At 47.2% G+C, this 12,233-nt stretch overlaps 1 protein-coding gene across 1 annotated transcript in view; it reads right to left on the bottom strand.

Annotated features, from left to right (window-relative positions):
- ERN1 (endoplasmic reticulum to nucleus signaling 1) overlaps positions 1-12,233 on the bottom strand; it is a 51,784-nt gene that overhangs the window by 23,593 nt on the left and 15,958 nt on the right. The window contains exons 3-7 of the mRNA XM_065897957.1: positions 8,643-8,676; positions 7,509-7,581; positions 6,179-6,251; positions 3,931-4,053; positions 291-392 (exon numbers count right to left, since the gene is read on the bottom strand). Coding sequence (XP_065754029.1) covers positions 291-392; positions 3,931-4,053; positions 6,179-6,251; positions 7,509-7,581; positions 8,643-8,676 — 405 coding nt within the window. The remainder of the gene's footprint in view (positions 1-290; positions 393-3,930; positions 4,054-6,178; positions 6,252-7,508; positions 7,582-8,642; positions 8,677-12,233) is intronic.

Below are 12,233 nucleotides of genomic sequence, written 5' to 3'. Positions count from 1 at the left end.
GGCTTGTAGTTACTTCCTTCTGGGACACGGAGGGACTCAACAAAGTGTGCCCTCCCTCCTCTCGGGCTAAACTCGCCACCATTTTATCTGGGTTCCCTCCACACTTCTCGCCCAGGCCCCTGCCTTCAACACTGACTACTGAAGTATTTACTACGAGTTCACGGAAGTCCAGAACCTGGTGACCAAGAGTGTCTAAAAAGAAAATGCAGCTTTCTGGAGCCCTCGTTTCCCCACAGGTCACAAATACCCGCCCGACCTCACCAAGCCACCGAGGTGCTGGGGGAACTTACTATATTCCACGTCGTCCTCGGGCAGAGCAGCTGCGTAGTCGAAGTAGGTGGCGTTCCACCGGAGCTCGCGGGTTTTGGTGTCGTACATGGTGATGGTGTACTCTGGGGAACACACACCAGCCCGTTACCTGGAGGGGCCACGGCACCTGCGGGGGTGCTGACCTCATCTAAATTATAACAGACGAATCCTCCCTAAATGGTGTGTAAGAAAACCCAGGCCATCCATGTGGAGAGAGACGGGCCACGTGGAGGAAGACTGGAGTCCCAGACGCAGGAGCGAACCTGGCTGACAGCAGGTGGAGCACAGGCAGGCCGCCCACGCTGTGCCCTTGAACTCGAGACTCACAGGATCACGAGCGATGTCTTGGTGTTGTTTTAAGCCACTTAAGTTTTCGGGTGGTTTATTATACAGTATAGCAATAGACAGCTGAGATTAGAAATTGTTACCCAGATGTGGGATGGTGCCGTAACAAAAACCTATAACGTGTAGCATTGACCTTGGGACCGGGTGGCAGATGGAGGCTAGAAGAGCAGTAAGGAAACTGCTGCTGGAAGCTGAAAACGATGGTCCAGGTTAGGTAGTGGCGACACAATTAGTAGAAGTACTTCTTGCAGTAACTTGGAAAACAGAAGGAAAGTACCTAATAAACTCGTGGATCTGTCTAAGGAGATTTCCAGGCGGAATGCAGAACCCACCAAGTGGTTTCTCTTAACTGCGTATGGGACGACGCAAGGCAGATAAGCTAAAGAAGAAACCATTCAGTTCTCAAGCTGAATCTAGAGGAACTATACAGGGTCCAGGACTGATGCCCTAGCTGGAAAAGATTCTCAATGTGAAAAATGGCCTTAGGGCAAAGATCAGGTTCAGGTGCTACCAATAAAAAATGGCTCTGGGGTCAAGATCAAATCAAAGATGAGGCTGTAAGGCCCTCCTTTGAGGCCTCAGAAAGATTTAAGGTGGTCCTACATAGACCCTCTGCTAGGTAAGAGGGTTCTAAGAACCGTGAGAGTGCTGTCCCATACCTCAAAGTAGAGAGATTTGTGGGTATGGCTTTATATCTAATGGAGTAGACTATAATTTGACACATGGGAAGCCCACGAAGATTTTTAAGGGAGTGATACCAGCATGGACCCAAAAAAACAGAGACAGTCAAAAATGGGGGAAAAAAAAAAGTCCTCTTTATCCCCAACTTTCAATGGACAAGGAACAGATTGAGAAAGCTACAAAACCCTCACTGTTTCTTAAGGAAAAGAAAGGACTTCTCAGAGGGAAGGACCAGGCTGCTGAGAACAATGTATTGGGGAACCAATTCCAGAGGGCAAGAGTGGGCCCTAATCAAGGAATCTTCCCTGCCTTCAGAGTAGGGGAACCTGAAAACATGTGCCCGGCTGGATTCCAGAGTCACTAAGCACCAGTGACGGCTGTGTGTCTATCCTTCCCTCCCTTGTTGAAGGGGAGTATCCAGTGCAACTCTCCTATCTGTGTCTATGTGGGAGGGGAGATAATGTGTCTCCTTTGATTCACAGGTCTCCAGATCAGAAGCCTCGCCCACTTCCAAACCAGATACAGATCACAAGCTGCTGGATTTTGAGCCCCATGCTGTGGCTGGACTTGGGGAGTCTTGGGAAGGGGTGAGTATATTCTGCATGTAGGAGGGTTGTGAATTATTGCAACCAGAGGGAAGCCTGTGGTGGAAGGTCTGAAAAGATCACCACCATCAATGCTCCCCCATCCCTGTACCTTATGTGACAGTCTTCCCACTGTGAGGCTGAGTCTATTTCCCTACCCCTTGGTTCTGGGCTGGCCCCGTGACTTGCTTTGACCAACAGGCTGCAGTGGAAGTGAAATTCCAGGACTTCTGAGCCCAGACCTTAGAGGTATTGTAACGTCCACTTTTTTTTTTTGGCCGTGCCTCACCGCTTATGAGATCTTAGTTCCCAGACCAGGGATTGAACCCAGGCCCTCAGCAGTGAAAGCGCAGAGTCCTAACCACTGGACCGCCAGGGAATTCCTGCAACGTCCACTTTTACTCAAGAGGAGAACCCAGCTGCCATGTAAAGAAGTCCAGGCTATCTGCATGGAGCTGAACCAAGGTCCCAGACATCTGAGTGAGCCCAGCCAATAGCCTGTGGAGTGGAGGCCATCCATCCCTGCTGAGCCCATGGACTTGTGAGCAGTAAAATGTTGGTGTTGGAAGCCGCTAAGTTAGGGTGGTCTGTTATGCAGAGACAGATAATGGAAACAACAGATAGCATTACACGCCCACACACACACACACACACACACACACACACACACACGCCACCGGACGCCAGAGAATAGCCCGATTCCCTCAGACACCGCAATTCTACCTGAGAACCAAGCAATGTTTATTCCTGGGTGAAGGTGGGACCACTGTAAGGCTTTACTTGATGGACACAGTAAACCAACCAACAAACCCTAAGTGGCCACTACAGTTGGAATACTTGATAGTTATGGGGGTTGGGGGTGAGTGGAGAGTCCTGCAGTTTCACAGAGACCCTCCCCTGTGATTACAGGAGAGCTCAGCCAGCCTCTAGGGCCCAAGATTATTAGTCTCACTCATTTTTAGAAAAGCACTGTTTTCCACAGCACCTGAAGGAAGGTTCTCTCTTTTTTTTAAGGCCTTGGCTACCTGAATGCTTAGACCTAAGTTTAGTGCTCAGTTGTAATGACTGCATCTTAGGTTTTGGGTATAATCTTTCCATTCTAAATGTTTTCTTGCTTGCTTCCCCTTTTAGCTCTATTTTAGCCGTCCATGCCACAGTTTTTATGGAGTAGTGGTATAGGTCAGGGGCTGCACACGTGAAATGAGTAAGGCAGATCCCTGGAGGAAAAGGCCCCCACCCATTCACTCGCTGCAGCCTCTGAACACCTGCTACGTGCCAGCAACACGCCAGGTGTGGAGACTCGGCAGGCGAACAAAACCAAGTCCTGCCCTCAGGAAGCCGACAGTCTAGCAGGGGAGGCAGGAAATACGCACATATGATTTAGAAACATGTCGTGATGAGTGTTGAGAAGGAAGGGGCTCTGGAGGGAGGAGGTGGGAAGTGGTGCCAAGGAGGAGGGCGCTGCCGATGCCTGGAAAGGGCCACCGGTGGGCGGTGTGAACGGCTGTGCGTGCCGAGCACGGAGAGCCGTGGTCCCCGGGCAGTGGGGGAGCTGCGAGGCGGGGAAAGGCTTCACGGAGAGGGAGCCTTCTGAGCAGCGCTGGGAAGGAAGAATGGACGCCGGCCACACAGGCAAGAACGTGTGTACCTGGTAGAGACGGACCCCACTACTCCAAGTTTAAAAAAATAGCACCGCTTATTCTGGGACCTGCTTGGAAATGTTTAAGTGAGGGAGATGCGGCGGGGGAAGAGGCAAAAGAGGTAGCGGCGGCAGCAAGGGGGCTTTGCGGGCTACAGTGCGGTTTAGACTGGAACCCTCAGGCACCGCGGAGCCAGCGGGCTGGGGGGCGGCTCTCATGAAGGGGGTGACATGGTAAATCTGCGTGTGGACTAGACAGTTCTGGCCAGCTTCTAGGGAATGAAGCCCGGAGGCAGAGACCCACGGGGAGGCTACTTCAGGTCCTTTTTTTGCAGACAGGCAGGTTGTACATGACAAAAGGTTCCTTCTTACCTGTTCGCCCAAGATACAGAAGAGAGGTTGATGGGCAGAGACTATCCGCAAAGGCCGATGACAAAGTCTGCTGTTTCTCCCCGGTCAGGAGGTCAATGACGTACCAGATGTCCTGCTTTTTACCTGCAAGGTCACAAGGATACACTGCGATTTACACTCGCCCAGTGTGGAAAAAAAAAACATCCTTGCCAAACTAGCAGCCCACGATGTTCTCTGCACTGACGGACAGGCCTGAAATTCTTATGATGTCAAACACATTTCTCTGTTGCTCCAAGGGTGGCAAGGTTAGTGGTAATGTGGAGATAATAAAACTTCTTGGACCACTGGGTCTTATAACAACTTAATAACCTAGTCATGGTATAAAAGTTTCTCCAGGCCTAATAATGTAATAACTCACAGATTTTATTGCTCTGATGAGTGGCTTTAAATATGAAAAATCTGGCCTGGAAAGGCAATCCTTTTCCCATAGACTAGGATCTATATAAATCCAGAAATGTACCCAGGGGTTTGTCTCCCTGGTAACCATCATTCATATATCTCAATGTCCCTACTAATGAGCCCTCATGTAAAGAGGATCTACAGTTACTGTTTGTAACTCTAATTAGCTGGTACCTGTGACTGGGCAGTAGAGTTGGTGGCAACCTGGTGCTAATGAGGCCAAAGTTATCTCGACCGTGACCCCAGCCAGTAAGTGACTCCCCAGCCACACGCTATACTCCTCCCCTCATTCAGCTGATTAAACAGGGGGACAGCATAGCCAAACAACACGATGAGGAAAGCTCAAAGCATATGTATCAATACCTATGGTTATATACACCAGACCATCCTAGTAAGTTCCTGAGAAAGCTGCTTTATAAATACAGGATATTATTACCACGGCGATTTCAAGATAAATACAGCTCCCACCTGAAGGTCAATGCCTTCACCGTGATGCGCACGTCTCTGTTTTGTAAGGCTTGCTTTGTAAGACAAGCCTTGTCTCTTGCGTCTTCCTACCTTATTAGCCAAGTTTCCTATTTCAAGGGACTCTTGGAAGCACAGTACCAAGATGCCAGGAAGATCACAGGGCATCAGACATTGCTAAAGCTACACTTAGTTCTAACAGAGGTAGCACACGTCCGAAACTTGTCTGTGGATCGCAACTTCCCGTTCTCAAAGACAAATCTTAATATGAAAAAGATCTGAAGACAGAGAGAAAACATCACCAAACAGCTGTGACCAGGATCCCTTTCCATCTGGCTTGGCACCCTTCGGGTTACTTCAAGGACCATCACAGCCTGCATAACTCAGCTACCACTTTCGTGGATGGATCGGCCAACTGCCACAACTTTAAATGCACCCTAAGTGATGAACTGCTGGTCAGAGCTGGAAGACCAGGCAGAAAACAGTGACACAGAGGGTGAGAAGATGTTCAGAGGGGCCCGGGGCATGGCCCAGAAGACAGAGGAAGCCTGTGCCGATCACTTCCTCTGAATCCCCAGGCTGGGGGCTTCCTCATTCTGAAGGTGTGCAAGGAAGCAAGAGCCCCGGTCTCCTTAGACAAAAACTTAAAATCCAGCTTGGGCCTGCGCTCGAGGCCCACAAACACACATAAAGCTCCCGAGGCATGAATAGGCAATAAGCACTCTAAGTTCCTCAGAGAGAAAGCTGCTTTATAAATACAGGATATTATTACTACTACGCTTTCAAGACAAACACAGCTCTCATTTGTGTTACAAATGCATTTTTATTGACATTTTGGCAGTAACATGGTAAAAGAAAAGCAGCTGATCTGATGCTTTGAAGATGTGACCCCTGTAGGTATGAAGGCAGCTTATCTAAGCAAGCTGTTATGTGCTGTTTTTAATCCAATATTCTGATAGCAGGAAATACTAAGAAAGCCCTATAATTAATAGGCAGAGCCTGGCTTCCCTTTCTTGGCTCAGACGATGGTATTCACTTTAAATTTCATCCAGTTGCTTCTGGGTACGTTGCAAGTTGCAATCTGTAAATCGCAAGGGTAGGTCAACACAGCAGCTAAAAGCTTGTTAAATGAGTAACCTAATGGTGTCAAGTCTGCTCCCAAGTGGGGGGAACCCTTTCTTAATAGGTCAGCTGATCCTGGCGTGAACCAGCACAACAGAGGCAAGAAAGACCTTTCCCAGAAGGGCCAGTGGGGGAGTGACTCTACACCTCTCTCTCAGACACGCCACTTTCCCAGATTCTGGGGTTCATTTCCAAAAGGGATCAAAGTTTCAGGAACCCTTACCCATGTAGAGAATTCCATCCGAACTCCGGCACGGGGATGCCTGCACCAACTCTGGGATCGTAAAGGGAAGTTTCTTAAAAAAAAAAAAAAAGGAAAAGAGAAAAAAAAAGTTAACCAAGTCTTGTGCAATTATTACAATTTCACTGCACAGTTTCTGTTACCCAATTCTGCTAAAAGGGAGGAGCACTGTTGATGGTAGATGGGAGTTTTCCTAACTGGAAACCAGGGAGAAGGGGCACCCCAGGCTCCCCTATCCACTTTGGACAAGCCCTCAGCTCCCAGGTTCTGGGCATTATGAACAAGAATTCTTTTACTTGACAAGCCCCTCAAAGTCTCTTGTCCAGAGCGCTCCTGGGGATGACACCAATCTTTGAAATTCTAAGGGGGGCGGGCAGGAAGAATTGTCCTGTCTTGGAAAATTGTCCCAGAGCCGGCTTGACTGACTAGAAAATGCTCCTCAGAGAGGGAGTGAGCCCTGAGACTATTCTGAAGAGAAGCAGCCTCGGTGCCCAGCTGAAGCCTCGAGGGAAAGGAGAAGTCATCACTCATGGGCAACACAGGAGTTTGAGGCAGGAAAAGAAGTTCTGGTGTTTTCTCTAGCAAATAATTCTCTACTGAAAAACAGAAGAGAATTGGGTCTTTTGGTATTAAAAGGAAGTTATGGTAGGTGCCAGGAAAAGAAACTCAGAGCAATCCACATGTTTCAACTGCATTTCATCATAAAACCGATTCTTCTGAGTCTACAGCTGACATCTGACAAGTTCTTTTGGTTAACGTTTGTTTCAGAATACTTTATTTTTGGAACATTCTGTGTTCTTGAAACCGTTCCACAGATACCTGCTTCTACGATGCTGTCACCTTTCTCTCCAAGAAAGCAAAGATTTCTCTTGAGCTTTAGTAAACAGAACTTTAAATAACCAATAATGTGGATTTCCCCATCATCCCGATGTTTAAACTAAGCCTTAGCAAAGGAAAAATGCCACGGAGAGGCAGTAATGACTGGGTTTCCCCCAGATGTTTCTGAGGGTCAGAAAGTCGTTGCAAGGTTTCCAGTCTGGAGCCTGGTGGTGTCTGCTGAGTACCTCCTGAGTGCTGGCTGAGCCATGAGAACCTGCTGGTCCAGATCAACGTTTCTGAACTCTGAGCTGTACATTTAAAAGCTCACTGAGGAAGCTGTGAAAAGATACTGATGCCCAGGCCCCAATCCAGACCACCTGATTCAGAATCCCCAGAAATTTTTTTTTAAGCTCTCAGGTGATCTCAACGCACAGCTAAATTGAAGGTCAGTGGTCTAGAGCCTTCGGAGTAGAAAGCAGCTAAATACACTCACCGTCAGGCCTTCATTATTCTTGCCCCCAAGCGTATACAGGCTGCCATCGTTGGGATCTGGGAGGAATGCAGGCCTAGAAGTTAAGCAATAAGTATCCGTGAAAGATTATAGACCAGGGCACAGAGTAAAATACCAAAGCCATGCAAAGCCATGATTGGTGAGGTGGGGGGAGTGGGGTGTGTGTGTGTGTGTGTGTGTGTGTAAAACAATTCCATCCACTGCTCTTTCATTTCACCCGCAGATAATAAAATATCCTTCTGGTGCTCTGTACTATACTAGAGTGAAAGAAAAGCAACCTACAAAGGAAAACCAGTACAAAACCACAGAAGACTAAATCATCATTCCGTCAAAGCGTCCTGGATGAAGGTAAAGTAAGTGAAAAGGACCCAGCAAGTCTGCTTTTCAGTTTCCCAGTCAGCTGCATATAGAACTTCAACAATTAATATTTAACAGCATGGCATGGTACGTAAACAGGGAGAACAAATCTGCCTTTGGTGTTCCACAAACATTCATTTTTAGGAGGCAGTAAAAGCAGACTCTGAAAGCTTGACATGAGAAAGAACCTGCCAAGGGGATGGGTCAAGGTTTCATCAGTAGCTTCCCAGGAAGCAGGTTCAAGGTGCTCTTTTGTAAAGTTAACCTGCTAACGACAGAACTACGATGCAGTCACTCAGAAACCCCTTGCTGAATCTTTCCTCTAATGTGTTTATAGCATCATTTGAGGCTCTTGGAGGTGCTATCCAACTTTTACTCCAAAACACACACTCTAGTAGCAGGTCACGTTCCTGTCTCCTCTCCACGGTTAAGCACAGTGAAGAGGGAGAGATCTAAAGACCCCTGGGCCCTCCTGAGGACTTGGGAAGCTTAAGATCAAAACTCGACTTAAGTTACATCTCAAATAAGCCTTTTTAATACCATTGCCTTCCCACCCCGCCTCCCAGGGAACTGACCATCCTCTCCCCAACACAAGCTTCTTTCTTTCAAAGCACCTGTAAGACTTCCTATGTCTCAGTCACTCTCATTCTACCTTAAATTTATGCATACGTGTACTCCAGCAACTAGCTTCATAAACACTGATTGAATAAAATAGAAAATGAATTAAAGGGAAGTGCTGCAGCAAATCAGAAAACTTACTCTTCCACGTGTGTTGGAACCTGCAGGACTGGATCTGTGCAAAAGAACAACAACAAAGGCATCGTCAGACAGACTCTAAAATATCAAGATTCCTAGAGTTCCCAGGACTAGCTCACAAGACGGACCGATAGATTTATCTACATAACGTACGTGAAGGCACTTTAGAAAACTCACACACAGAAACACAAATGTAAGCTCTTACAACTGTCGCCGAGATTGGAGAGAGGCCTGAGAGCAGAAGGGAACTGCTGTCAGGAAACGTGCCTCTAACTTGGGGGACGGGCGTAGAAGGAAACACTGGTGACAACCCGCAGTGGACAGTGGGTCACAATGTCACTATCTGACACGTCAAGGACTTCTAAAACCTAAATCATCCCTTGGTCAGATGCCTGTCCTGCTGCTAGATACTCCCACTGGGAAAAGCAAAACTGTGACTTAAGAAGCAATTTGGCTGTTGATGAGAATTTGACTGGATGGTAAATGGTAAGTACACGCCTTTGGGGCAGGAATATGACAATTATAGAGCCGTGAGTGTTCATTCTTCTTGATTCCCTTCGATCCATTAATTCCATTTCTAGAAAATCTAGTTTTAAAACAACACAAAACGTGGAAAATGCTTTCAGTACAAAGATCCTCACAGCAGCATCACAAATGACCTAACTATTTAGTGATATGGTTAAATTATGGACTGTCCACTTGGTAGAAAATTAAGACTTCTGAAAGGGCTTATAAAGTTTAAAAAACTGTATAAATCTTTATACTGTTATGTTCAGGAGAAAAGATAACACTGTACCTAGAGTATTAATGCAGCTGAGGAGAAAAACCTTCAATATGCATTAAAAAAAAAAAACCTACATGGAAAGGCCAAAAAAAAGAGTGGGAACTATAAGTTATCTTTGTTGGAAATAGAAATGACTCCCCCACCTTTTCTATATTGCCCCAAATTTCTAATAAAGTAGGCATTCCTTTTGAAATCAGAAAAAAAGTTTTTTCTCCAAGTCAGTTTTAATATTTGCAATAGTCTAAGTGGCAGAATTTCTCCCTCCCTAGATTCTCCTGGGCACAAATCAAGAGGATGCTCCCGGTTCCATGGGGTGGATGGAGGTGGGAGAGAGAGGCCACTGACACTGCTGTAACAGAGCTAAATCCCCAGGCACAAGACCGCACAGCAATGAGGCATTTCCAGCCATCAAGACCCCACAGGCTATAGGCCACGCTGCCCACAAGTTCAAAGCTGGGGGCGAGGACGGCAAATACTGTGATATGATTTTGGACACCGGCTCTGCCGATGGTGACAGGCAGCTGTCTAATTCCCTGGGTCAGCCTGGATTCTCAGATGAAGGAAAACTCTTTCAAGCCTTATCAGCTGTTGATTTTGCTTTACAAGCCCGGCTCTGACACAAAGGCATATGGGTGTTCACAACAACAGAAGCGCAGGCACCACGTGTGGTCTGTGGGCAGCGAACAAACAATTCATTAAAACCAAAAGCATTTCGGGAAACAGGAGGAACTTTCAGTCAGAAAGCACATGTTTATTGTTCCCACTAATCACCTCTCGGTATACTCTCACAAACAGACTGATGCAAGAGACAGGAAACGAGGGCACACAGCACTCACCCTACTGAAACAGTCAGGGAGCAATTATAACCCAGCTCCTCCAGCGCAGCCCTGAAGCCGTGCACGCCAGGGACAGCAAGAAGGCATATTCCAAAGCAAACACAGCAGGCAAGAGGGCGTCGGTTTTGCTCACTTCAGCCACTTAAAGGTATCGCAGATCAACCCAGATGAGGAGGACACTACCGAATCCCAGCCATTCACCAGAAACAAGCCGTGGAGACCAACGGGATTTCGACTCCTGTTCCTGAGCTTATCTTTGCTGGACAGTGTTTGCTCACTCTCAGGGTCTCGTCCTCTGGCGCAGACTTTCCTGGTTTTCTAGAGCTTATTCACTGCTCACCTGACACGGAGGCCTCAGGTCCCAAAGTGTGCCCTGCACCAGAAAGGTTCCAGTTAAGACACAGGCCACCAGTGGAAGCCAGAGAAGGATGGGTAGACACCTACATGGGTGTTGAAGAGCCATGCTTCCTCCTAGGCTTAAGGGGACATGAACTCCAGCAGGGGTACCTTCTCATCCATTCATAATATAGGGCCCCTGGAATAAACATCAGCCGAGCTGCAGGCCACGTCACAGCATGACTGTTAACACAGCTCCGATACAGGCCAGCAAATGCGTAACTGTGACCTATTCCACTCATGTCTTTCCCTTAAAGAATCATTTGAACCTGAACTTTGCTTTAAAATACTACAGGAAAAAAGAAACATCATATGGGAAGGGGGCAGATAAGACAAAAAACGGCAGCCTGTTGACAAATGTTCAAAGATAGAATTGACAACACTGGCCTGTCCTTTTACTCTTCTCTCTACATATGCTTGAAATTTTCCATAACAGAAAAGGTTAAAAGATAAAAATATTTGAAAAGCCAGCAAAAGGCACCATCTGAAAACGTGCACTGAAAGCCTAACACGAAAAAGGAGTTGTTTTGGATTTAATAATGAGAACTGGTATCAGGCAAGATTCTTGCTCTTAAAAAAATCACCCATGTGAAAAGGAACAGTGGCCTAACCCTAAGGCTATAAACAAACACTGGTACAAAATAAGCCTCTCTACCTATAGGGGACTGATAAGGATAAAAGCCATCTCACAAAGCTGCTTTACTTTCAGAAGGAATAAAAAAAAAGGGTTACTTTACAAGTATAAAAATGGGTGTTATTCAAGGTAAAGGTAAAGATATCAGAAGAGGAAAATAAAGCTGAAATCAGTATTTGGTCTCCAAGATTAAGACAGAAACAGATCTGCCCACTGCTCCCCTGGGAGCAGCTATTGTACTCGGTTCCCCTCCAGGGTCCATCCAGCTCAGACCTGAAACGGCACAACCTTTACTCTTGGAGAAACCTGGGTGAGGTCAGGTGACACTCAGGGCTCCTGTTTTGTGCGGATCGAATCCTCCTTTTCAATCTGAGGCAGAAATGACTTAAAATAAATGTAAACATCCTGTATCTACAAAAGAAGTGAGTTTTCGTCTTTCCAAGAATACCTTTCTCGCCTTCATCCTCGATCCCATCCTCTCTCAAACCTCACACCTTCTCCCTCTGTGCTGGACCCCAACCGCACTCTTCACTCTGCTCCCTTCTTGAGCTCTCAGTCCATCAGCAACAACAGCTCTACCCTTCACCCCGCGGGCTATCCCACGTGCCTGCTGCCCCAGCCCACGGGCTTCATCCCTCCCCTCCTTGAGACTCTCCACCTCCTGGCCTCTGTGGCCCTTGCACTGCACTGATTTTTCACTCACCTCTCCCTCTCTCTCTCTCCCACCCACTCCTCTCCCCTCTCCTCCCCACTCCCTACTCCAACAGGGAGGAACTTTTCTAGGTTCTCCCCTCAGTTCTCTCCGAGAGCACATCCACCTCTGTAGCTTCAACCATAACCACAGTGGGGAAATTCTAGGTCTCCATCTCTCGAGCTCTTCTTTCTGGACTGACTGGACATTTCCACTATCTCCTGCCAACACCTTGACCATCACTTGTCCAAAT

The sequence above is a fragment of the Phocoena phocoena genome, chromosome 19 (genome assembly GCF_963924675.1).
Source record: "Phocoena phocoena chromosome 19, mPhoPho1.1, whole genome shotgun sequence".
Classification (NCBI taxonomy): domain Eukaryota; kingdom Metazoa; phylum Chordata; class Mammalia; order Artiodactyla; family Phocoenidae; genus Phocoena; species Phocoena phocoena.
This window is presented reverse-complemented; position numbering and strand designations above follow the sequence as displayed.